The sequence below is a fragment of the Mchenga conophoros genome, linkage group LG15, assembly GCF_057382185.1.
Source record: "Mchenga conophoros isolate Kocher_MC1m ecotype Shallow Benthic linkage group LG15, M_conophoros_male_GT1.1, whole genome shotgun sequence".
Lineage (NCBI taxonomy): Eukaryota > Metazoa > Chordata > Actinopteri > Cichliformes > Cichlidae > Mchenga > Mchenga conophoros.
This window is the reverse complement of record NC_140540.1, coordinates 40,750,788-40,778,057: the sequence shown is the minus strand read 5'-3', so window position 1 is coordinate 40,778,057 and position 27,270 is coordinate 40,750,788. Positions and strand designations below refer to the sequence as shown.

The 27,270-nt window shown below is 42.1% G+C and overlaps 3 protein-coding genes and 2 pseudogenes across 4 annotated transcripts; all 5 read left to right on the top strand.

Moving 5' to 3' along the window:
* Nucleotides 1–654: 654 nt before the first annotated feature.
* LOC146558941 (uncharacterized) lies at nucleotides 655–2,730 on the top strand. Of its 2 annotated transcripts, none has more exons than XM_085246819.1 (3): nucleotides 655–775; nucleotides 1,642–1,928; nucleotides 2,055–2,730. In XM_085246819.1, exons 1-3 carry the CDS (start codon nucleotides 766–768, stop codon nucleotides 2,382–2,384), a joined length of 627 nt encoding a protein of 208 aa, XP_085102945.1. In that variant the 5' UTR covers nucleotides 655–765; the 3' UTR covers nucleotides 2,385–2,730. The 2 variants fall into 2 exon arrangements, with proteins under 2 accessions (XP_085102945.1, XP_085102946.1); XM_085246820.1 differs by having other exon boundaries at nucleotides 715–775; nucleotides 895–1,928.
* Nucleotides 2,731–4,634: 1,904 nt separating this feature from the next.
* LOC146558938 (histone H1 pseudogene) lies at nucleotides 4,635–18,666 on the top strand (annotated as a pseudogene).
* Nucleotides 5,266–6,742, top strand: LOC146558940 (histone H1 pseudogene; annotated as a pseudogene).
* Nucleotides 11,988–14,654, top strand: LOC146558939 (uncharacterized). The gene is made up of 3 exons (XM_085245936.1): nucleotides 11,988–12,699; nucleotides 13,566–13,852; nucleotides 13,979–14,654. Exons 1-3 carry the CDS (start codon nucleotides 12,690–12,692, stop codon nucleotides 14,306–14,308), a joined length of 627 nt encoding a protein of 208 aa, XP_085102062.1. The 5' UTR covers nucleotides 11,988–12,689; the 3' UTR covers nucleotides 14,309–14,654.
* Nucleotides 18,667–23,913: 5,247 nt separating the features above from the next.
* LOC146558937 (uncharacterized) lies at nucleotides 23,914–26,571 on the top strand. The gene is made up of 3 exons (XM_085245937.1): nucleotides 23,914–24,625; nucleotides 25,483–25,769; nucleotides 25,896–26,571. Exons 1-3 carry the CDS (start codon nucleotides 24,616–24,618, stop codon nucleotides 26,223–26,225), a joined length of 627 nt encoding a protein of 208 aa, XP_085102063.1. The 5' UTR covers nucleotides 23,914–24,615; the 3' UTR covers nucleotides 26,226–26,571.
* Nucleotides 26,572–27,270: the final 699 nt, after the last annotated feature.

Sequence of the window (27,270 nt, the reverse complement as noted above, 5' to 3'; positions counted from 1 at the left end):
GAGCTGCATCTCAAACGCCACAGGTTTCTCTATATAGAACATGGCAGCATCGCTTAGGTTGGCAAAGTTGCATCTGAACAAACACAAGATTTCTGGAACAATTTCCTTGTTACAGAAGACCAAAGTGATGTTTGGCTATAATGCAAAAACACCACATTTGATGAAAACCAAACACAGCCTATGAGCACAAACACCTGCACGTTGACAGTTGGTGTGAGGTGCAATATCCTCTTAAGTTTATTGTACTGAGAGGATATTGCCCATTAGATAGGTGGGTGATTTGAGCTTGTTTTGCAGTCACTGATTCGACCATGAACTCATCTGTATACTGCGAAGCCATCCCTTTCACCTCCTGCGTCTTAGGTCACGTCCACATGAAAATGCCATTTTCAAATCTATCCGGGCTAGTGTGGCCGTAGCCTTAGCCAACCCGTCAAGCTTTCTGACAAAAATCACACTTTTCGAAAACTTCGGCTTAACGCTTTGGTAAAAGAGTGCTGATGCTGACGGGATGGGAGCTAAACAACTGAAACAGGTCTAACCAGTGTGACTTTTTCCCTTCTCTTGTGTAACTACATTGTTAAATCAAGGAAAAGAAGACTCATCTAACGAGTTAGAACATGAAGTGAAAATGTATTAAATTACACCAGTTTACAAAACACCCACTCACCAAAACTGTGAATGCAGTATCAGTCTGACATTCTTAACCTTTGAAGAAGCTTCCTGCTGTGTGACTGTGCTGCAACGTCCGAGTGATACGTTGAGATGGAATCAGGTAAGAAATGTCTTTATATTTCAATCTGCTCACTGAAAAACTGCAAAAACCCTCAAAACAGACAAAAAGATGTTGCTCTTTGCTGTTTGCTTTCTCTTCTGTTTTTTTTCTCCATACAGGTGACCCAGGTGCTTTGTTTGTGTTTTTTTTTGTTTTTGTTTTTTTGTTTTTCTCTCTTCTCCCCTTTGGTTTTCTTTCTCTCCCTCTCTTTCTTTCATTCTTTCTCCCTGTCCTATCCCCCAGTCATGTCTGTCCCGTTTGTAGCAACCGAAAATAAAATAAATTCATAATTATAATAAAGGTCAATCAAATGGACCAATATGGCAAGGCCATGATGATCCACTTGGTAAAATAAATCCGCTTGGCATCTCTCTTGGCCTTAAGACAACAATTCTGATGGCTAAAGATCCAAACGGGACAAAAAAAAAAAAAAAAAAAAAAAAAACAGACAAAAAGAAAATAACTGTCAAAACATGAAGTGGCTGTTTCGGTTATAAATAATAATGGATTGGATTTATATAGCGCTTTTCAAGGCACCCAAAGCGCTTTACAATGCCACTATTCATTCACTCTCACATTCACACACTGGTGGAGGCAGCTACGGTTGTAGCCACAGCTGCCCTGGGGCAGACTGACAGAAGCGAGGCTGCCATATCGCGCCATCGGCCCCTCTGGCCAACACCAGTAGGGTAAAGTGTCTTGCCCAAGGACACAACGACCAGGACAGAGAGCCCGGGGATCGAACAGGCGACCTTCCGGTTACAGATACACTTCCCAACCCCCTGAGCCACGGTCGCCCTAAATGTGTTGTAACGTAGTTGCAAATGTGAATTTCGGTTAATTCTGTTTAAAATTCTCCCCCACAGTTAATAACATTGATGTCTATGAATACCTGTGGGTCAGTAACCAGGACATTGCTGAGCACACGCTGCATACACCGTTTCTACAGCACATGCAGCTTGGAGACCTGCAGGCAGACAACTATGTCAAATTCATAATCCAAGACATCAACTATCTGGTGGTGGTCACAGACATGTTGGATGAGATGAGAAACAAAGTCAAGGTCCCCGAGGACCTCCACGATTTCATGGAGGATAGGTATGAAAGCTACAAGACGTATGCTGAAAGCACGTTAAAGGAATTTAACCTCAATGTAAGAAACCTTCAGCAACCTCCTTTAACATTTCTCTATTTAACTGGAATGTTACTGTTTTGAAGTCATTGCTACAATTTATATTTAACCTGTGTCAATAATTAAATCTACTTGTCACATCCACAGAGTGCGTCAAACATTAACCCAACCCCTGCCATGAAAAAGTACTTGTCTGATTACAAAGACATCATGGAGAATCAGGATCCCATTTACTTCGCCGTGGCTCTGCTTCCCTGCTCCAGGCTGTGGCTGTGGCTAGCCAATCAGCTCAACGAGAACTGCTGCAACGCCTACTTCACCTGGAAGATGTCCAACATGTACGGCCACCCAGAACAGCACTATAAAGAGCTGCTCGACAAGTATCTGACCACACCAGAACAGAAGGAACTGGCAAACAAACTCTTCCGCCAGCAAATGAACAACGAGCATGACTTTTTTGCGTCTTCACTTGAATGAAACAGGAGCAGTTAATAATAAACCTTCTTGCTTTCAACTGGTTAGAGTTAATGTGCCTCTACTGCCCTCTGCTTTTCATATCTAACATAGTGCATGTGAAGAACATACTCTTCTTCACCAGTTCTGCACTGCAATAAAAACTGAGCTTTGTTCAGTCGGTGCCTTTAGATTCTTATTGCTGTTTCTCACTCAAAGCAAAATGTCTGTCTATCTATAAAATGTCCTTTATGGCCGTTACAGCGCGAAGTACACTGTTAACATCTTTGTATTGTTAACATTTTGTCTCTGAATTACTGTAATACTCTCTGTTTAAGTTCACAATGAATGAATAAAATATCTGCTGCACTGTGCTTGTTCTTGTGTATTAACTAAAGTAAAGTCAAAGTTTTATTATATAGCATGTTTCAAGATAAATATCACGAACTGCTTCACAACAAAAATGGTAGATGTTAGATTTGTATTGTTGATTGTCATTTATGCTTAGAAATATTTACTTATATATGCTTAGAGTTTTGTAATTAGTTGTAGATTGGTAGAGGTTTTGATCCTTGATAGTCTGCAAACTTTGTGTGTATTAGACAGCACTTTGGGAGCATGAGAGGTCATACCGTGTCTTATTATTTTATGGTAGGATTAACGTAGTTGCGTCTGTTCTAGTCTAAGTGCTCTTTGTTTAGATGAACTGCAGGACTTCCTCACCGTGTTATCTAGGATGAACCATCTAAGGTGAGGGGGAGGCTACCCTCTTCCTGACCAAGGATGTTTGACCCTTTGATCAGCAGTCCACACACACACACACACACACACACACACACACACACACACACACACACACACACACACAGGCAAGGTACTCTTTGTTTGTATGTAGACGTCGTATGTTAATGAACCTATGCATATTTATGTAACCTCAATAAAAGGATAGTGTATGGGAGGACGGACGAGAGCTACTGGGGTCAAGCGAAGGAACGGCGCTCTGTCCGGTTCTCTCCCGTGCACGAGTAACATGAAGAAGTTTGCCTACTTGCGTCTTGCTTGCAGTGTAATTATATTGTCTTAACGTTCCAGCGAATAGGTTTATGCTACAAACCTAACATTAATTGGTCCTTCGAGCCGGATCCCTGGAATCGCATTCACCGAGGGGAGGAGAGGCACGCTGAAAGACTGACGTCAGCCAGGAAGTTCCTGTGGATTCGCTGTATGTCTTTTCTCCTCGATGAATGGCGATTGGCGGGATTCGAGGCTGATATTACATGCTAAGCAACACCGAGTAAGTTTAGAGTCCAACTCTATAACTGTACGTCTTCGCCGCTCAGTGGGGCGTTGTCCGTGGCCGCTCAGTGGGGCTAAAATTCGCCGTCTAAGTGGGGCGATGTACAAAGCCGCTCAGTGGGGTTTTTTGTACAGAAGCATTAAGTCGCAGAGTTGTGCAGTTCGAACTTTTTTTGGTTCGCCGTCTTAGTGGGGCGAAATACAGACCGCTGTGTGGGGTACTGTAGTGAGTTCTCCACCGCTCAGTGGGGTGTTGAGAAGTTCCGCGGGGTCCAGATTGTGCTGGACAGTAGGCCTATTTTGTGTTGTTTTTGTTGTCGTCGTCGTTGTTGTTGTGTGGGTGTGTGCGGAGCAGAACATGTGGTCTGTGACACCGACTGTTGTTGTTATCATGGGTTTCTATGCAACCAAGAGTGAGTCGGAGGGAGACAGACGTTTGTGCTGGACTTTGCTCCTGGCAGCACAAAGTATTTATGTAAAAAAGAGAGAGAGCGACGGCTCCACAGCTGCGCGGGTTCACGCGAGCGCGGTCACGCGGGTTTCACGCGGACCTGAGCCGTGCGGTTAATCGCAGGCTTATAAATGGAAGAGATTAAGATGTTAAGAAGTTTTCAGAAAACACACCAGCCTTGAAGAGCGTGTGGAGAAGGCCAGCCCACATCAGCAGCTATGCTCTGGTGGGTGGCTGTCCCCCCACCCCTTGCTGACACAAAACGTTAACTCTTCAGCCTGTGTGCCAGACCATAGACGTAATTGAGGTGGATAGTTGTTAAAAGTAACCTACATTAAACTTGTGGTTGCTTAAATTCAGTACGATGACATGTGAGGTGAAGTGATATAGGTAAATATTTAAACTAATGAAGTGCATAGAGGCACTTGACCTGTGTGGAAGACTGTCGTCTTATTATGAACCATTGTTGAGATATACAGCACACCTGTGAAAACAACTAATATGCTCAACCCTGTATGAAACATCTAAAAGTACATGATGGAGGAGCTGAGTTGAATATGAAAGTGTAAGACTTTGCCGCTGTGGGCAGAGCATGCAACTACTGTGTGATGTTGCGTTGCAGTTTTTTTTCTGAGCTGATGAGCAAGCTACACGTTATCAGATCAAGAGCTGTCTGGGAACTACTCAAAGAGGGGGAAACAGAGAGTGTGCAGCGTTTCCATGAGCAGTTTTCCTGCATCTTGACTTGTGTGTAGAGTGTTCATAACATCAGCATCATGTTTTTGTTTATTTGTTTTGTTGGGTTGAAAATAATTAAATAAATGTGTGATCATGCCTATGGATCACCATGGCACTTATCTCCAGCCATATGATTTATTTATGCAGATGAAAAAGTGAGTGTGAATGTGTCTGACATCACAGTGTTTTTGTGCACTGTGCAAAAGTGATTGCCTCTGATTGTGAGTGAGAGCGGTGATTTTGCAGACCACCAGCTATTGTGAAGAAAAAAAAAAAAGAGTGAAAAAGAGACAAATTACATTGTAGACGAAGAGAAATAATCATAGGAAAAAGGTTTTGTGTTGATCAGCCGAAAAACAACTACAATGTCATTTTCTGCTTTTAAGAAAGGATTGTTCACACAAACACAGACAGAGAGAGAGAGAGATGTGTGTTGATTAAGCAGTGATGATAATAATGAACATGTTTTAGTTTGTCACTTTCAGGTGAAAAGCAGACCTGTATCAATTTTCCACATGCAACAGTCGGAAGAAAGTTATAGTTTAACATCATTGGAAACATGCAGGCCAAGTTTCTGGCTGACTTATTTACAGTGCCATGTGTTTCTCAACCTCACAAGCGAGCTCACTCCTCCCTGAAGATAAGGAATGCAGCTCCAAAGCAATAACATGATAAAGAGACAGCAGCAAGTCCTGAGCACAAAAAGTCCCAGCAAAGCAGCAGCAATGTGGATAAACAGCAGCAGAAGAAGAAAGCAAACCCATCTTCCTCTCTGATTGGTTGAATTTCACGGAGGGGCGAGCAAGATGGCAGCGTGAAGAGGAGTTTTTGTTTGAGTTCTCAGCACGAGACACTTATTTGACGTCTTTCTGGCCTTCGGGACTTTTTTTTGGAGATCAGCGCGCTAAACTTGCTGGATCTGAGGCCAGGGTCTGCGGCGGCAGCATGTTGAAATGCTCAAAAAGGACTGAGTGACTCGGGCAAGCCACATGCGGCTAGCGACATGAAAGAAATGGACCCTTCATGATGCGTTCAACGTGCCAGCGCTGTGGTGGGAAAGGCTCCATCATAAACACGCCCTGCGCCGAGGTTCAGGCCAAGAAGAAGAAGACGATGACTTCCAATCCCAAGAAGGTCGGCCCCAGTGTGGGCGAGCTGATTGTGAAAGCCGTGGCCGCCCTCAAGAAGGCTCTGGCTGCCGGAGGCTACGATGTGGACAAGAACAAGGCCCGTGTCAAGACCGCCATCAAGAGCCTGGTGGCGAAGGGCACTCTGGTGCAGACCAAGGGCACCAGGACCTCCGGATCCTTCAAGATGAACAAGGCTACTGAGAGCAAAGCCAAGAAGCCCGCCGCGGCCAAAGCCAAGAAACCGGCAGCAGCTGCTAAGAAGTCGCCCAAGAAGGCAGCAGCAGCACTTCAGCTACTAGACAGGACAAAGCTGAAGGAGAACTGCCGGGACTGTTGAAGTGGGAGAGGACAAAAGAGTGAGAGGACAACAGAGTGAGAAGACTAGGTGAGAACACATAGGAATTATTTAATGTGGGAAATCAAAATTTGGGTTAGCAAACCTGGGGAAAAGAAAACTGACTGCTTAAGTTGGAAAATTGAGACGGAGTCTGAAACATTGCGAAAATAGAAACATATACAAAATCACACACACACAAGCAGAACATGCATTAACCCTACTAACAATTCCAAACACAAAATGACTCATGAAGACTCATAGCACATTAGTTAAGAAATGATCAAATAGCAGAGAAGTGTGTAGGAAAGGCAGAGAACATGCTCTGCTGGAGATGCAGCTCCACAGACATGCATTAGACCTGCCTAATAACACAAACACATGCAATGAAAATTAGCTTGTTATCTTTCATCAGTGTTAAAATAGTGTCAATTTAGCAGACACTTGTTATTAAATACTGAATTTATCCAATAAAAAAAAAAAAAAAAATTGACTCTCCAGGTTGCAGGACAACAGTTTAACTTTTGTGGGAAAAAAGATCCTGGTTTGACCAACCAGTGATCAGACAATAAATTTAGTTGTTAAAATGGTAAATTGGGAGAAGCTTCCTGCTTGATTGAGGCAGCACATGTAATTTACTGTATGAGGGAAATTGTCTTTTGTGATACTATTTTGAACATGCTTTTCTGTCGTCCTGTCAACTTAGTGGGTTAATAGCTGATATGCAAATTAGTTGATTGGTTTTAGATTAATGAAAGGTGACTGAATTCTAGTATGAGTGAATGAGATGTGTTGGAGTTTGTTGTGTGTTGAGTGGAGACTCTAAAACACTGAGTTTCCTGCTTTGATGTGCGAGTGAATCCTGTATTTAGATACACAACTCTGAATACGTCAGAACAGACTGTTTTGTGAAGTGCATGACAGCATGTCACATGTTTTATGATGAAGGGAAAAGGAAAATTGAATAAAATAGATCTGTGACCTAAATGAGTGAAGAGCACAGACCTGGGGATTAAACTCATAGCTAATAAGGCATTAAGGTTATGTTGTTTTGTGCAGCTGATGGTTGGTTTGGAGTGAATCTAGCTGATGATTTTTCTTTTGTTGTGAAGTTGAGCCTGCCGATTAGTATGATGGTATGATGAACCATGCTAATGGTATGATTTACCCTCCTGAGATGAGGAGCTTGTGTCATGACTTAACAAGGCCTTTTTATTTTGATACTTTCACAGTGCACTGAAAGTTTTGTTCGATGATCTCTGTTCTTTAAGCAGATCTGCACGTCGGGAATTAAAAGCGCTACACGTCGTCGAGAAAATTGTGCCAAGTGAGTTCTCCACATTTAAATGGACTCTGGAGAAAGCCACTTATTTGGGACAATTATTAAATGACAGTCCCAGTCCAAAAGGATTCAGCGATGTAATCCAAACTAAAGTTCTTCTTTTTCTTTTGAAATGACGTCATTTTGCTGAGAGTGGAAACTAAATGCGACGATAGGTTCCACTATCAGCAAAGAAAGAAAGAATGAATGCATGAATGAGTGAGTGAAAGGAAAACAAACTGACTGACTGGTAAAAGCTGACAAGACTTTACTGATGTAACACGACTGTGTGAAGTTGACCCCCGCCTGGCAGGGGTGCAGATGAGTCTGTGTGTGCTTCCCTTTACAGAAGCAGAAAGATGACAGCAACACTCGAGGTTGCGTGATGATTTAACATTTTAAATGCCATTTTCTGTGTCTGTGAATTTACTATGTGTGTGTCATTCACTAGCTTGTGTGCTCACAGAGATAACTGTGACAAAGTATGCATATGCCTGCGCAAGCGCTAATATTTGCATTTTCTTTTCTTACAGCGTGCCAGTTCTTCATGTGAATTGATGATGCGATTTATACCAGGACAACTGGTTGATGTTTTTTCCTACTACAGGATTTCTGGGTTTATGTGTGAGGAAAACTGTGTTTACAGGTTATGAGTGGTGATGCTGTTGCATTGTGTTGATGGGAAAATGTGAAGGTTACTTTGATAATGTGAATAACATGTGTGAAATTTCCTGTGTTGAGAACTGGTGTTACTTCTTTCCACAGCTAGGGTTGACTTTATGGTGTTTTTATGGCACCTCTGGAACCTGTTGACCTGTGTCTGACCTCTGTCTGACTACAGTCAATGTGTATTGCTAATGTTAGTTTCTTTGAGAATGCTGTGGAAGATTCAGCTGAAACGGACAAGTGACATGAGTAAAACAAATAAGAGATACAGTGTTTCTGGGATAGTTTGATATGGGCTCATTAGCTGGCCACTTTTGAGCCCATAGTAATATATAAGTGGAGTGACTTTGCTTAAGAGCAGTCACCGATTACATTAATGTTGCCTGAGTACATGGGATGATCCATGTCTGAGGCGACTTATGAAAATAATTGTAGTTTACTGATTTGAGAAAACCTGCACATGACACTTGTCTTGCTGATGTTGAATGCTTCTTGTCCTTATGATACAATTGTTCACAGGTATGAAGTTTGATTTCACTTCCAGATTTTGCTTTCCAGGCCATGATGGTGTGTATGCAGGCTCCTGGGAGAGCCAGGTGTTAAGCAAACTTAATATGCAAGGCACACTAACATTTTCATTGCAGGATTATAGGTCCAGGGTGGTGCTGCTCCAGGGGAGGAGATGCCCTGATGTTGCCTGGGATATGATCTAGCTAATCTTTTTCTTTAAGACAGGAATCCAGGTTTGGTGAGTTGACGCATGGGTGTGTCCATGCGTCAAGAGGAGGGGTCCAAGGATTAACATTAAACAATGTTTTTTATTATTGTTGCAGTGATTTGTGTGATTAGCCGTTTTATTTACAAATATTAAACCTATGCAAGTGGTGCATCCATGTTCAGATGAGGCTTTGATGGCCTATAAGTGAAGTTCACTGAACTAAAGAATGTGGTTTGATGATTGTTGACATGCTCTCCAAATAGAAGTTTTTCTTCTTAGCAAGGAAATACAGGTGCAGCAGTAATCTCCTGAGAAATCTTCAGAGACCCAGTGAGAAGCGTGAACCATTCCAGGCATAGCCGACAGCCAGGCAGTGGTTGAGGTCAAAGGTCAAGCTGGTTGGGGCCCATCATGAGATCAGACCTTGGAGCCACAGCAAGGACCATGAAACTGCCTGCAAAATAGAGGAGAGGATCGTCCACAAGATGGGAGCTGAGGCCAGGAGAGAGGCTTCAGGAGGATCAGAGATCATCTTCAGCACAGCAGACATCACACAGAGAGCTGTGCTACTGAGCTTCCAGGAGATCAAGAGGAGACTTCCCACAGCAAGATTTTAAATAAAATGAAAGATTCAATATTGACGCTGAGGAAGACAACTAAGGTGTACGACGTGCTCTGCCTTAAACCTTCAGCAGCGTTGGAACATGAAAACTCGTGGGATGAGGGGAGCGTGCCAAGCTCCATCGACAGCGTAGAAGGAGTTCGAGGATGACATCATGATTTTGTGAAAAGCACAGGAACCAGAAGCTATGGTGGTGATAACAGCAGTTTCCTATGAACATCACCTAACGCTGTGCCACTGTACTGTGCATACGATGACACTCTGAAGGCTGCTGGGATCATAATAGCAGTAAGACAACCCTGCACCCTTTCCACAGAGGTGTTTTCTGCAGAGTATGGACAATGAAGGAGTCATAAATATCCCCCTCACAGGACGAAGGCCTGAAGTGAGGTAATGGGAGGCCATAAAACTAGAGTGCTGAGAGGTCTGCAGCTTTGGAAATAGCTGAGAACCATGTTGACAAACAACAAAACCAACTGGTATGTTTGAATGTTTATTCTACATACATTTGGACTCTGGTCCTATGGACAACGATGGAAACAACTGGAAGAGACATTCATGACGCCCTGCAGAACTCAAACCACTCTGCAGAGAGACATGTGATGTGCACACCTGGAGGAAGCATTACCAAGCTGAGATGTTTTTGAAAATGTTACTTTTTTATTTTCACTATTAAATTAACAATTTCTTTGTTTGCTCGTAAGATGCAGTTTGCCATGAGATGAGCTCAATGAATGGGATAACTGCTAATACATTTGTTGAACTGTGTACCTTTTCAGTAATTTGACATATGCTGAGTATAAAAATGTTTGCATTGAAACTGTCAGACATGAGGTATTCATACCTGGGAACTTTTCAAGCATAAAGGTCAAAAAGGGGGGAAATGTTAGATTTGTATTGTTGATTGTCATTTATGCTTAGAAATATTTACTTATATATGCTTAGAGTTTTGTAATTAGTTGTAGATTGGTAGAGGTTTTGATCCTTGATAGTCTGCAAACTTTGTGTGTATTAGACAGCACTTTGGGAGCATGAGAGGTCATACCGTGTCTTATTGTTTTATGGTAGGATTAACGTAGTTGCGTCTGTTCTAGTCTAAGTGCTCTTTGTTTAGATGAACTGCAGGACTTCCTCACCGTGTTATCTAGGATGAACCATCTAGGGTGAGGGGGAGGCTACCCTCTTCCTGACCAAGGATGTTTGACCCTTTGATCAGCAGTCCACACACACACACACACACACACACACACACACACACACACACACACACACACACACACACACACACACACAGGCAAGGTACTCTTTGTTTGTATGTAGACGTCGTATGTTAATGAACCTATGCATATTCATGTAACCTCAATAAAAGGATAGTGTATGGGAGGACGGACGAGAGCTACTGGGGTCAAGCGAAGGAACGGCGCTCTGTCCGGTTCTCTCCCGTGCACGAGTAACATGAAGAAGTTTGCCTACTTGCGTCTTGCTTGCAGTGTAATTATATTGTCTTAACGTTCCAGCGAATAGGTTTATGCTACAAACCTAACAGTAGAACATCAAAACAGAAAAAGTCACCAAGAAGCGAGTTTAAAAGATGACTTTTTTTAGACTTTTAAAAGCAATCAGCAAGTTTCATAGAAGCTCAGAGAGATCCAGGGCCCACTGCTGTTCTCAGCTCAACCCTTAAACCCACAGACTGCAGGTCCTGCTACTGGAAAAACACCTACCAGTTTACTCTCATGGGGACTCTACATAATCTAAACTCCAAGAGCTCCAACTAAAAAACTGCAAAAGCACAAAAACTTTGAGAACAGTGTTTGTTTGTTTTTTCTTTCTTCACAACAAGATGCTTGTCTTAAACTTCAGCACTTAAAAGCATTGGGTTGCTGCCATGTGATTGGCTGATTAGATGTTTGCTAATAAAGTGGCCTCCTATTTCATTTTTAACCTTAATTTTTTATATTTTATTCCTTCCTAGTTAAATTTACACTTAAATTTTTCATATTTATTTCCTATCTTATTCATAGCCCTTTCCTTTTTTTTTTCTTTAGGTCACGAGCAGTTGTCTAAGCATTTCACTGCATATCGTACTGTGTATGACTGTGTACGTGACAAATACAAATTTGAATTTGATTTGAATTTGAAACAGGTCTAACCAGTGTGACTTTTTCCCTTCTCTTGTGTAACTACATTGTTAAATCAAGGAAAAGAAGACTCATCTAACGAGTTAGAACATGAAGTGAAAATGTATTAAATTACACCAGTTTACAAAACACCCACTCACCAAAACTGTGAATGCAGTATCAGTCTGACATTCTTAACCTTTGAAGAAGCTTCCTGCTGTGTGACTGTGCTGCAACGTCCGTGTTAGGTATTTTAGTACCATGGTAGCATTTACTGGATATTGTTTTATAGTGACATTATGCAGGAAAACTCTGTCATTCAATAAGGCCCCTTTGTTTTAGTTATTTTTCTCTCTGACCCAAGAATTGATGTGTAAGACTCACAGGCTGGTACCTCAAGGTCAAAAATACCACAGAGATGAGACCACTTCCTTACTCCCATCCTCCCTTTTTCTTTATCTCCTGGAAAAGGCTCGTTAAAGGCTAGGTGGTTTGTTTCAGAATTCACTAATGAAAGAACTCTGTATTTTATGTCTAGGAGTGTATTTTGCTGGGATGATCATAAATTGTAGCTGAACTGATAAACTACACACAGGATACTTCTTGGCTCACAAGGCAGGAAGACGTTTCCTTATTTGGTCTGTACCGGTTTGAACTGGGAAAGCTGACACACGAACCTTTTTTCATCTATATAAACTGCTGTGTATCAAATAAACCTTTGAGTCGATTTGGGAAGACAACCTGAAGCAGTCTGTGTTTCCTTGTTCTCCCAAGCTGCTCCCGACGTCGTAACTAACCCAGCTGAATGGCATACCTGAGTGTTACTTTGAATAATTAGGAATCTTATAAGGAAAGGACAGAACTCTGCTTATCGCTCACGCCACGGAGGAAACCCGGGAAGGCAATTTCCTTCAGTCCGAGTGATACGTTGAGATGGAATCAGGTAAGAAATGTCTTTATATTTCAATCTGCTCACTGAAAAACTGCAAAAACCCTCAAAACAGACAAAAAGATGTTGCTCTTTGCTGTTTGCTTTCTCTTCTGTTTTTTTTCTCCATACAGGTGACCCAGGTGCTTTGTTTGTGTTTTTTTTTGTTTTTGTTTTTTTGTTTTTCTCTCTTCTCCCCTTTGGTTTTCTTTCTCTCCCTCTCTTTCTTTCATTCTTTCTCCCTGTCCTATCCCCCAGTCATGTCTGTCCCGTTTGTAGCAACCGAAAATAAAATAAATTCATAATTATAATAAAGGTCAATCAAATGGACCAATATGGCAAGGCCATGATGATCCACTTGGTAAAATAAATCCGCTTGGCATCTCTCTTGGCCTTAAGACAACAATTCTGATGGCTAAAGATCCAAACGGGACAAAAAAAAAAAAAAAAAAAAAAAAAACAGACAAAAAGAAAATAACTGTCAAAACATGAAGTGGCTGTTTCGGTTATAAATAATAATGGATTGGATTTATATAGCGCTTTTCAAGGCACCCAAAGCGCTTTACAATGCCACTATTCATTCACTCTCACATTCACACACTGGTGGAGGCAGCTACGGTTGTAGCCACAGCTGCCCTGGGGCAGACTGACAGAAGCGAGGCTGCCATATCGCGCCATCGGCCCCTCTGGCCAACACCAGTAGGGTAAAGTGTCTTGCCCAAGGACACAACGACCAGGACAGAGAGCCCGGGGATCGAACAGGCGACCTTCCGGTTACAGATACACTTCCCAACCCCCTGAGCCACGGTCGCCCTAAATGTGTTGTAACGTAGTTGCAAATGTGAATTTCGGTTAATTCTGTTTAAAATTCTCCCCCACAGTTAATAACATTGATGTCTATGAATACCTGTGGGTCAGTAACCAGGACATTGCTGAGCACACGCTGCATACACCGTTTCTACAGCACATGCAGCTTGGAGACCTGCAGGCAGACAACTATGTCAAATTCATAATCCAAGACATCAACTATCTGGTGGTGGTCACAGACATGTTGGATGAGATGAGAAACAAAGTCAAGGTCCCCGAGGACCTCCACGATTTCATGGAGGATAGGTATGAAAGCTACAAGACGTATGCTGAAAGCACGTTAAAGGAATTTAACCTCAATGTAAGAAACCTTCAGCAACCTCCTTTAACATTTCTCTATTTAACTGGAATGTTACTGTTTTGAAGTCATTGCTACAATTTATATTTAACCTGTGTCAATAATTAAATCTACTTGTCACATCCACAGAGTGCGTCAAACATTAACCCAACCCCTGCCATGAAAAAGTACTTGTCTGATTACAAAGACATCATGGAGAATCAGGATCCCATTTACTTCGCCGTGGCTCTGCTTCCCTGCTCCAGGCTGTGGCTGTGGCTAGCCAATCAGCTCAACGAGAACTGCTGCAACGCCTACTTCACCTGGAAGATGTCCAACATGTACGGCCACCCAGAACAGCACTATAAAGAGCTGCTCGACAAGTATCTGACCACACCAGAACAGAAGGAACTGGCAAACAAACTCTTCCGCCAGCAAATGAACAACGAGCATGACTTTTTTGCGTCTTCACTTGAATGAAACAGGAGCAGTTAATAATAAACCTTCTTGCTTTCAACTGGTTAGAGTTAATGTGCCTCTACTGCCCTCTGCTTTTCATATCTAACATAGTGCATGTGAAGAACATACTCTTCTTCACCAGTTCTGCACTGCAATAAAAACTGAGCTTTGTTCAGTCGGTGCCTTTAGATTCTTATTGCTGTTTCTCACTCAAAGCAAAATGTCTGTCTATCTATAAAATGTCCTTTATGGCCGTTACAGCGCGAAGTACACTGTTAACATCTTTGTATTGTTAACATTTTGTCTCTGAATTACTGTAATACTCTCTGTTTAAGTTCACAATGAATGAATAAAATATCTGCTGCACTGTGCTTGTTCTTGTGTATTAACTAAAGTAAAGTCAAAGTTTTATTATATAGCATGTTTCAAGATAAATATCACGAACTGCTTCACAACAAAAATGGTAGATGTTAGATTTGTATTGTTGATTGTCATTTATGCTTAGAAATATTTACTTATATATGCTTAGAGTTTTGTAATTAGTTGTAGATTGGTAGAGGTTTTGATCCTTGATAGTCTGCAAACTTTGTGTGTATTAGACAGCACTTTGGGAGCATGAGAGGTCATACCGTGTCTTATTATTTTATGGTAGGATTAACGTAGTTGCGTCTGTTCTAGTCTAAGTGCTCTTTGTTTAGATGAACTGCAGGACTTCCTCACCGTGTTATCTAGGATGAACCATCTAAGGTGAGGGGGAGGCTACCCTCTTCCTGACCAAGGATGTTTGACCCTTTGATCAGCAGTCCACACACACACACACACACACACACACACACACACACACACACACACACACACACACACAGGCAAGGTACTCTTTGTTTGTATGTAGACGTCGTATGTTAATGAACCTATGCATATTTATGTAACCTCAATAAAAGGATAGTGTATGGGAGGACGGACGAGAGCTACTGGGGTCAAGCGAAGGAACGGCGCTCTGTCCGGTTCTCTCCCGTGCACGAGTAACATGAAGAAGTTTGCCTACTTGCGTCTTGCTTGCAGTGTAATTATATTGTCTTAACGTTCCAGCGAATAGGTTTATGCTACAAACCTAACATTAATTGGTCCTTCGAGCCGGATCCCTGGAATCGCATTCACCGAGGGGAGGAGAGGCACGCTGAAAGACTGACGTCAGCCAGGAAGTTCCTGTGGATTCGCTGTATGTCTTTTCTCCTCGATGAATGGCGATTGGCGGGATTCGAGGCTGATATTACATGCTAAGCAACACCGAGTAAGTTTAGAGTCCAACTCTATAACTGTACGTCTTCGCCGCTCAGTGGGGCGTTGTCCGTGGCCGCTCAGTGGGGCTAAAATTCGCCGTCTAAGTGGGGCGATGTACAAAGCCGCTCAGTGGGGTTTTTTGTACAGAAGCATTAAGTCGCAGAGTTGTGCAGTTCGAACTTTTTTTGGTTCGCCGTCTTAGTGGGGCGAAATACAGACCGCTGTGTGGGGTACTGTAGTGAGTTCTCCACCGCTCAGTGGGGTGTTGAGAAGTTCCGCGGGGTCCAGATTGTGCTGGACAGTAGGCCTATTTTGTGTTGTTTTTGTTGTCGTCGTCGTTGTTGTTGTGTGGGTGTGTGCGGAGCAGAACATGTGGTCTGTGACACCGACTGTTGTTGTTATCATGGGTTTCTATGCAACCAAGAGTGAGTCGGAGGGAGACAGACGTTTGTGCTGGACTTTGCTCCTGGCAGCACAAAGTATTTATGTAAAAAAGAGAGAGAGCGACGGCTCCACAGCTGCGCGGGTTCACGCGAGCGCGGTCACGCGGGTTTCACGCGGACCTGAGCCGTGCGGTTAATCGCAGGCTTATAAATGGAAGAGATTAAGATGTTAAGAAGTTTTCAGAAAACACACCAGCCTTGAAGAGCGTGTGGAGAAGGCCAGCCCACATCAGCAGCTATGCTCTGGTGGGTGGCTGTCCCCCCACCCCTTGCTGACACAAAACGTTAACTCTTCAGCCTGTGTGCCAGACCATAGACGTAATTGAGGTGGATAGTTGTTAAAAGTAACCTACATTAAACTTGTGGTTGCTTAAATTCAGTACGATGACATGTGAGGTGAAGTGATATAGGTAAATATTTAAACTAATGAAGTGCATAGAGGCACTTGACCTGTGTGGAAGACTGTCGTCTTATTATGAACCATTGTTGAGATATACAGCACACCTGTGAAAACAACTAATATGCTCAACCCTGTATGAAACATCTAAAAGTACATGATGGAGGAGCTGAGTTGAATATGAAAGTGTAAGACTTTGCCGCTGTGGGCAGAGCATGCAACTACTGTGTGATGTTGCGTTGCAGTTTTTTTTCTGAGCTGATGAGCAAGCTACACGTTATCAGATCAAGAGCTGTCTGGGAACTACTCAAAGAGGGGGAAACAGAGAGTGTGCAGCGTTTCCATGAGCAGTTTTCCTGCATCTTGACTTGTGTGTAGAGTGTTCATAACATCAGCATCATGTTTTTGTTTATTTGTTTTGTTGGGTTGAAAATAATTAAATAAATGTGTGATCATGCCTATGGATCACCATGGCACTTATCTCCAGCCATATGATTTATTTATGCAGATGAAAAAGTGAGTGTGAATGTGTCTGACATCACAGTGTTTTTGTGCACTGTGCAAAAGTGATTGCCTCTGATTGTGAGTGAGAGCGGTGATTTTGCAGACCACCAGCTATTGTGAAGAAAAAAAAAAAAGAGTGAAAAAGAGACAAATTACATTGTAGACGAAGAGAAATAATCATAGGAAAAAGGTTTTGTGTTGATCAGCCGAAAAACAACTACAATGTCATTTTCTGCTTTTAAGAAAGGATTGTTCACACAAACACAGACAGAGAGAGAGAGAGATGTGTGTTGATTAAGCAGTGATGATAATAATGAACATGTTTTAGTTTGTCACTTTCAGGTGAAAAGCAGACCTGTATCAATTTTCCACATGCAACAGTCGGAAGAAAGTTATAGTTTAACATCATTGGAAACATGCAGGCCAAGTTTCTGGCTGACTTATTTACAGTGCCATGTGTTTCTCAACCTCACAAGCGAGCTCACTCCTCCCTGAAGATAAGGAATGCAGCTCCAAAGCAATAACATGATAAAGAGACAGCAGCAAGTCCTGAGCACAAAAAGTCCCAGCAAAGCAGCAGCAATGTGGATAAACAGCAGCAGAAGAAGAAAGCAAACCCATCTTCCTCTCTGATTGGTTGAATTTCACGGAGGGGCGAGCAAGATGGCAGCGTGAAGAGGAGTTTTTGTTTGAGTTCTCAGCACGAGACACTTATTTGACGTCTTTCTGGCCTTCGGGACTTTTTTTTGGAGATCAGCGCGCTAAACTTGCTGGATCTGAGGCCAGGGTCTGCGGCGGCAGCATGTTGAAATGCTCAAAAAGGACTGAGTGACTCGGGCAAGCCACATGCGGCTAGCGACATGAAAGAAATGGACCCTTCATGATGCGTTCAACGTGCCAGCGCTGTGGTGGGAAAGGCTCCATCATAAACACGCCCTGCGCCGAGGTTCAGGCCAAGAAGAAGAAGACGATGACTTCCAATCCCAAGAAGGTCGGCCCCAGTGTGGGCGAGCTGATTGTGAAAGCCGTGGCCGCCCTCAAGAAGGCTCTGGCTGCCGGAGGCTACGATGTGGACAAGAACAAGGCCCGTGTCAAGACCGCCATCAAGAGCCTGGTGGCGAAGGGCACTCTGGTGCAGACCAAGGGCACCAGGACCTCCGGATCCTTCAAGATGAACAAGGCTACTGAGAGCAAAGCCAAGAAGCCCGCCGCGGCCAAAGCCAAGAAACCGGCAGCAGCTGCTAAGAAGTCGCCCAAGAAGGCAGCAGCAGCACTTCAGCTACTAGACAGGACAAAGCTGAAGGAGAACTGCCGGGACTGTTGAAGTGGGAGAGGACAAAAGAGTGAGAGGACAACAGAGTGAGAAGACTAGGTGAGAACACATAGGAATTATTTAATGTGGGAAATCAAAATTTGGGTTAGCAAACCTGGGGAAAAGAAAACTGACTGCTTAAGTTGGAAAATTGAGACGGAGTCTGAAACATTGCGAAAATAGAAACATATACAAAATCACACACACACAAGCAGAACATGCATTAACCCTACTAACAATTCCAAACACAAAATGACTCATGAAGACTCATAGCACATTAGTTAAGAAATGATCAAATAGCAGAGAAGTGTGTAGGAAAGGCAGAGAACATGCTCTGCTGGAGATGCAGCTCCACAGACATGCATTAGACCTGCCTAATAACACAAACACATGCAATGAAAATTAGCTTGTTATCTTTCATCAGTGTTAAAATAGTGTCAATTTAGCAGACACTTGTTATTAAATACTGAATTTATCCAATAAAAAAAAAAAAAAAAATTGACTCTCCAGGTTGCAGGACAACAGTTTAACTTTTGTGGGAAAAAAGATCCTGGTTTGACCAACCAGTGATCAGACAATAAATTTAGTTGTTAAAATGGTAAATTGGGAGAAGCTTCCTGCTTGATTAATGCAGCACAAGTGATTTACTGTATGAGGGAAATTGTCTTTTGTGATACTATTTTGAACATGCTTTTCTGTCGTCCTGTCAACTTAGTGGGTTAATAGCTGATATGCAAATTAGTTGATTGGTTTTAGATTAATGAAAGGTGACTGAATTCTAGTATGAGTGAATGAGATGTGTTGGAGTTTGTTGTGTGTTGAGTGGAGACTCTAAAACACTGAGTTTCCTGCTTTGATGTGCGAGTGAATCCTGTATTTAGATACACAACTCTGAATACGTCAGAACAGACTGTTTTGTGAAGTGCATGACAGCATGTCACATGTTTTATGATGAAGGGAAAAGGAAAATTGAATAAAATAGATCTGTGACCTAAATGAGTGAAGAGCACAGACCTGGGGATTAAACTCATAGCTAATAAGGCATTAAGGTTATGTTGTTTTGTGCAGCTGATGGTTGGTTTGGAGTGAATCTAGCTGATGATTTTTCTTTTGTTGTGAAGTTGAGCCTGCCGATTAGTATGATGGTATGATGAACCATGCTAATGGTATGATTTACCCTCCTGAGATGAGGAGCTTGTGTCATGACTTAACAAGGCCTTTTTATTTTGATACTTTCACAGTGCACTGAAAGTTTTGTTCGATGATCTCTGTTCTTTAAGCAGATCTGCACGTCGGGAATTAAAAGCGCTACACGTCGTCGAGAAAATTGTGCCAAGTGAGTTCTCCACATTTAAATGGACTCTGGAGAAAGCCACTTATTTGGGACAATTATTAAATGACAGTCCCAGTCCAAAAGGATTCAGCGATGTAATCCAAACTAAAGTTCTTCTTTTTCTTTTGAAATGACGTCATTTTGCTGAGAGTGGAAACTAAATGCGACGATAGGTTCCACTATCAGCAAAGAAAGAAAGAATGAATGCATGAATGAGTGAGTGAAAGGAAAACAAACTGACTGACTGGTAAAAGCTGACAAGACTTTACTGATGTAACACGACTGTGTGAAGTTGACCCCCGCCTGGCAGGGGTGCAGATGAGTCTGTGTGTGCTTCCCTTTACAGAAGCAGAAAGATGACAGCAACACTCGAGGTTGCGTGATGATTTAACATTTTAAATGCCATTTTCTGTGTCTGTGAATTTACTATGTGTGTGTCATTCACTAGCTTGTGTGCTCACAGAGATAACTGTGACAAAGTATGCATATGCCTGCGCAAGCGCTAATATTTGCATTTTCTTTTCTTACAGCGTGCCAGTTCTTCATGTGAATTGATGATGCGATTTATACCAGGACAACTGGTTGATGTTTTTTCCTACTACAGGATTTCTGGGTTTATGTGTGAGGAAAACTGTGTTTACAGGTTATGAGTGGTGATGCTGTTGCATTGTGTTGATGGGAAAATGTGAAGGTTACTTTGATAATGTGAATAACATGTGTGAAATTTCCTGTGTTGAGAACTGGTGTTACTTCTTTCCACAGCTAGGGTTGACTTTATGGTGTTTTTATGGCACCTCTGGAACCTGTTGACCTGTGTCTGACCTCTGTCTGACTACAGTCAATGTGTATTGCTAATGTTAGTTTCTTTGAGAATGCTGTGGAAGATTCAGCTGAAACGGACAAGTGACATGAGTAAAACAAATAAGAGATACAGTGTTTCTGGGATAGTTTGATATGGGCTCATTAGCTGGCCACTTTTGAGCCCATAGTAATATATAAGTGGAGTGACTTTGCTTAAGAGCAGTCACCGATTACATTAATGTTGCCTGAGTACATGGGATGATCCATGTCTGAGGCGACTTATGAAAATAATTGTAGTTTACTGATTTGAGAAAACCTGCACATGACACTTGTCTTGCTGATGTTGAATGCTTCTTGTCCTTATGATACAATTGTTCACAGGTATGAAGTTTGATTTCACTTCCAGATTTTGCTTTCCAGGCCATGATGGTGTGTATGCAGGCTCCTGGGAGAGCCAGGTGTTAAGCAAACTTAATATGCAAGGCACACTAACATTTTCATTGCAGGATTATAGGTCCAGGGTGGTGCTGCTCCAGGGGAGGAGATGCCCTGATGTTGCCTGGGATATGATCTAGCTAATCTTTTTCTTTAAGACAGGAATCCAGGTTTGGTGAGTTGACGCATGGGTGTGTCCATGCGTCAAGAGGAGGGGTCCAAGGATTAACATTAAACAATGTTTTTTATTATTGTTGCAGTGATTTGTGTGATTAGCCGTTTTATTTACAAATATTAAACCTATGCAAGTGGTGCATCCATGTTCAGATGAGGCTTTGATGGCCTATAAGTGAAGTTCACTGAACTAAAGAATGTGGTTTGATGATTGTTGACATGCTCTCCAAATAGAAGTTTTTCTTCTTAGCAAGGAAATACAGGTGCAGCAGTAATCTCCTGAGAAATCTTCAGAGACCCAGTGAGAAGCGTGAACCATTCCAGGCATAGCCGACAGCCAGGCAGTGGTTGAGGTCAAAGGTCAAGCTGGTTGGGGCCCATCATGAGATCAGACCTTGGAGCCACAGCAAGGACCATGAAACTGCCTGCAAAATAGAGGAGAGGATCGTCCACAAGATGGGAGCTGAGGCCAGGAGAGAGGCTTCAGGAGGATCAGAGATCATCTTCAGCACAGCAGACATCACACAGAGAGCTGTGCTACTGAGCTTCCAGGAGATCAAGAGGAGACTTCCCACAGCAAGATTTTAAATAAAATGAAAGATTCAATATTGACGCTGAGGAAGACAACTAAGGTGTACGACGTGCTCTGCCTTAAACCTTCAGCAGCGTTGGAACATGAAAACTCGTGGGATGAGGGGAGCGTGCCAAGCTCCATCGACAGCGTAGAAGGAGTTCGAGGATGACATCATGATTTTGTGAAAAGCACAGGAACCAGAAGCTATGGTGGTGATAACAGCAGTTTCCTATGAACATCACCTAACGCTGTGCCACTGTACTGTGCATACGATGACACTCTGAAGGCTGCTGGGATCATAATAGCAGTAAGACAACCCTGCACCCTTTCCACAGAGGTGTTTTCTGCAGAGTATGGACAATGAAGGAGTCATAAATATCCCCCTCACAGGACGAAGGCCTGAAGTGAGGTAATGGGAGGCCATAAAACTAGAGTGCTGAGAGGTCTGCAGCTTTGGAAATAGCTGAGAACCATGTTGACAAACAACAAAACCAACTGGTATGTTTGAATGTTTATTCTACATACATTTGGACTCTGGTCCTATGGACAACGATGGAAACAACTGGAAGAGACATTCATGACGCCCTGCAGAACTCAAACCACTCTGCAGAGAGACATGTGATGTGCACACCTGGAGGAAGCATTACCAAGCTGAGATGTTTTTGAAAATGTTACTTTTTTATTTTCACTATTAAATTAACAATTTCTTTGTTTGCTCGTAAGATGCAGTTTGCCATGAGATGAGCTCAATGAATGGGATAACTGCTAATACATTTGTTGAACTGTGTACCTTTTCAGTAATTTGACATATGCTGAGTATAAAAATGTTTGCATTGAAACTGTCAGACATGAGGTATTCATACCTGGGAACTTTTCAAGCATAAAGGTCAAAAAGGGGGGAAATGTTAGATTTGTATTGTTGATTGTCATTTATGCTTAGAAATATTTACTTATATATGCTTAGAGTTTTGTAATTAGTTGTAGATTGGTAGAGGTTTTGATCCTTGATAGTCTGCAAACTTTGTGTGTATTAGACAGCACTTTGGGAGCATGAGAGGTCATACCGTGTCTTATTGTTTTATGGTAGGATTAACGTAGTTGCGTCTGTTCTAGTCTAAGTGCTCTTTGTTTAGATGAACTGCAGGACTTCCTCACCGTGTTATCTAGGATGAACCATCTAGGGTGAGGGGGAGGCTACCCTCTTCCTGACCAAGGATGTTTGACCCTTTGATCAGCAGTCCACACACACACACACACACACACACACACACACACACACACACACACACACACACACACACACACACACACACAGGCAAGGTACTCTTTGTTTGTATGTAGACGTCGTATGTTAATGAACCTATGCATATTCATGTAACCTCAATAAAAGGATAGTGTATGGGAGGACGGACGAGAGCTACTGGGGTCAAGCGAAGGAACGGCGCTCTGTCCGGTTCTCTCCCGTGCACGAGTAACATGAAGAAGTTTGCCTACTTGCGTCTTGCTTGCAGTGTAATTATATTGTCTTAACGTTCCAGCGAATAGGTTTATGCTACAAACCTAACAGTAGAACATCAAAACAGAAAAAGTCACCAAGAAGCGAGTTTAAAAGATGACTTTTTTTAGACTTTTAAAAGCAATCAGCAAGTTTCATAGAAGCTCAGAGAGATCCAGGGCCCACTGCTGTTCTCAGCTCAACCCTTAAACCCACAGACTGCAGGTCCTGCTACTGGAAAAACACCTACCAGTTTACTCTCATGGGGACTCTACATAATCTAAACTCCAAGAGCTCCAACTAAAAAACTGCAAAAGCACAAAAACTTTGAGAACAGTGTTTGTTTGTTTTTTCTTTCTTCACAACAAGATGCTTGTCTTAAACTTCAGCACTTAAAAGCATTGGGTTGCTGCCATGTGATTGGCTGATTAGATGTTTGCTAATAAAGTGGCCTCCTATTTCATTTTTAACCTTAATTTTTTATATTTTATTCCTTCCTAGTTAAATTTACACTTAAATTTTTCATATTTATTTCCTATCTTATTCATAGCCCTTTCCTTTTTTTTTTCTTTAGGTCACGAGCAGTTGTCTAAGCATTTCACTGCATATCGTACTGTGTATGACTGTGTACGTGACAAATACAAATTTGAATTTGATTTGAATTTGAAACAGGTCTAACCAGTGTGACTTTTTCCCTTCTCTTGTGTAACTACATTGTTAAATCAAGGAAAAGAAGACTCATCTAACGAGTTAGAACATGAAGTGAAAATGTATTAAATTACACCAGTTTACAAAACACCCACTCACCAAAACTGTGAATGCAGTATCAGTCTGACATTCTTAACCTTTGAAGAAGCTTCCTGCTGTGTGACTGTGCTGCAACGTCCGTGTTAGGTATTTTAGTACCATGGTAGCATTTACTGGATATTGTTTTATAGTGACATTATGCAGGAAAACTCTGTCATTCAATAAGGCCCCTTTGTTTTAGTTATTTTTCTCTCTGACCCAAGAATTGATGTGTAAGACTCACAGGCTGGTACCTCAAGGTCAAAAATACCACAGAGATGAGACCACTTCCTTACTCCCATCCTCCCTTTTTCTTTATCTCCTGGAAAAGGCTCGTTAAAGGCTAGGTGGTTTGTTTCAGAATTCACTAATGAAAGAACTCTGTATTTTATGTCTAGGAGTGTATTTTGCTGGGATGATCATAAATTGTAGCTGAACTGATAAACTACACACAGGATACTTCTTGGCTCACAAGGCAGGAAGACGTTTCCTTATTTGGTCTGTACCGGTTTGAACTGGGAAAGCTGACACACGAACCTTTTTTCATCTATATAAACTGCTGTGTATCAAATAAACCTTTGAGTCGATTTGGGAAGACAACCTGAAGCAGTCTGTGTTTCCTTGTTCTCCCAAGCTGCTCCCGACGTCGTAACTAACCCAGCTGAATGGCATACCTGAGTGTTACTTTGAATAATTAGGAATCTTATAAGGAAAGGACAGAACTCTGCTTATCGCTCACGCCACGGAGGAAACCCGGGAAGGCAATTTCCTTCAGTCCGAGTGATACGTTGAGATGGAATCAGGTAAGAAATGTCTTTATATTTCAATCTGCTCACTGAAAAACTGCAAAAACCCTCAAAACAGACAAAAAGATGTTGCTCTTTGCTGTTTGCTTTCTCTTCTGTTTTTTTTCTCCATACAGGTGACCCAGGTGCTTTGTTTGTGTTTTTTTTTGTTTTTGTTTTTTTGTTTTTCTCTCTTCTCCCCTTTGGTTTTCTTTCTCTCCCTCTCTTTCTTTCATTCTTTCTCCCTGTCCTATCCCCCAGTCATGTCTGTCCCGTTTGTAGCAACCGAAAATAAAATAAATTCATAATTATAATAAAGGTCAATCAAATGGACCAATATGGCAAGGCCATGATGATCCACTTGGTAAAATAAATCCGCTTGGCATCTCTCTTGGCCTTAAGACAACAATTCTGATGGCTAAAGATCCAAACGGGACAAAAAAAAAAAAAAAAACAGACAAAAAGAAAATAACTGTCAAAACATGAAGTGGCTGTTTCGGTTATAAATAATAATGGATTGGATTTATATAGCGCTTTTCAAGGCACCCAAAGCGCTTTACAATGCCACTATTCATTCACTCTCACATTCACACACTGGTGGAGGCAGCTACGGTTGTAGCCACAGCTGCCCTGGGGCAGACTGACAGAAGCGAGGCTGCCATATCGCGCCATCGGCCCCTCTGGCCAACACCAGTAGGGTAAAGTGTCTTGCCCAAGGACACAACGACCAGGACAGAGAGCCCGGGGATCGAACAGGCGACCTTCCGGTTACAGATACACTTCCCAACCCCCTGAGCCACGGTCGCCCTAAATGTGTTGTAACGTAGTTGCAAATGTGAATTTCGGTTAATTCTGTTTAAAATTCTCCCCCACAGTTAATAACATTGATGTCTATGAATACCTGTGGGTCAGTAACCAGGACATTGCTGAGCACACGCTGCATACACCGTTTCTACAGCACATGCAGCTTGGAGACCTGCAGGCAGACAACTATGTCAAATTCATAATCCAAGACATCAACTATCTGGTGGTGGTCACAGACATGTTGGATGAGATGAGAAACAAAGTCAAGGTCCCCGAGGACCTCCACGATTTCATGGAGGATAGGTATGAAAGCTACAAGACGTATGCTGAAAGCACGTTAAAGGAATTTAACCTCAATGTAAGAAACCTTCAGCAACCTCCTTTAACATTTCTCTATTTAACTGGAATGTTACTGTTTTGAAGTCATTGCTACAATTTATATTTAACCTGTGTCAATAATTAAATCTACTTGTCACATCCACAGAGTGCGTCAAACATTAACCCAACCCCTGCCATGAAAAAGTACTTGTCTGATTACAAAGACATCATGGAGAATCAGGATCCCATTTACTTCGCCGTGGCTCTGCTTCCCTGCTCCAGGCTGTGGCTGTGGCTAGCCAATCAGCTCAACGAGAACTGCTGCAACGCCTACTTCACCTGGAAGATGTCCAACATGTACGGCCACCCAGAACAGCACTATAAAGAGCTGCTCGACAAGTATCTGACCACACCAGAACAGAAGGAACTGGCAAACAAACTCTTCCGCCAGCAAATGAACAACGAGCATGACTTTTTTGCGTCTTCACTTGAATGAAACAGGAGCAGTTAATAATAAACCTTCTTGCTTTCAACTGGTTAGAGTTAATGTGCCTCTACTGCCCTCTGCTTTTCATATCTAACATAGTGCATGTGAAGAACATACTCTTCTTCACCAGTTCTGCACTGCAATAAAAACTGAGCTTTGTTCAGTCGGTGCCTTTAGATTCTTATTGCTGTTTCTCACTCAAAGCAAAATGTCTGTCTATCTATAAAATGTCCTTTATGGCCGTTACAGCGCGAAGTACACTGTTAACATCTTTGTATTGTTAACATTTTGTCTCTGAATTACTGTAATACTCTCTGTTTAAGTTCACAATGAATGAATAAAATATCTGCTGCACTGTGCTTGTTCTTGTGTATTAACTAAAGTAAAGTCAAAGTTTTATTATATAGCATGTTTCAAGATAAATATCACGAACTGCTTCACAACAAAAATGGTAGAACATCAAAACAGAAAAAGTCACCAAGAAGCGAGTTTAAAAGATGACTTTTTTTAGACTTTTAAAAGCAATCAGCAAGTTTCATAGAAGGTCAGAGAGAGATCAGGGCCCACTGCTGTTCTCAGCTCAACCCTTAAACCCACAGACTGCAGGTCCTGCTACTGGAAAAACATCTCCCAGTTTACTCTCATGGGGACTCTACATAATCTAAACTCCAAGAGCTCCAACTAAAAAACTGCAAAAGCACAAAAACTTTGAGAACAGTGTTTGTTTGTTTTTTCTTTCTTCACAACAAGATGCTTGTCTTAAACTTCAGCACTTAAAAGCATTGGGTTGCTGCCATGTGATTGGCTGATTAGATGTTTGCTAATAAAGTGGCCTCCTGTCTTAAGACAAAATGAAGCCTCTTGATTTATAAATGTGTTCGAAAGATTTGGGCCTTAAAAAAAACGTAGGTGCATGTGAATGTTAAACGTCCGACCAAAGAAATCGAGACTGAACTCTGGAGTAAATATAGTTGTTAATGAAGATTCATTGACCAACAGGTTCATTAACATTTCCTTCCGTCACGTGCAGTCACCCTGACCCTGATTTGAGACT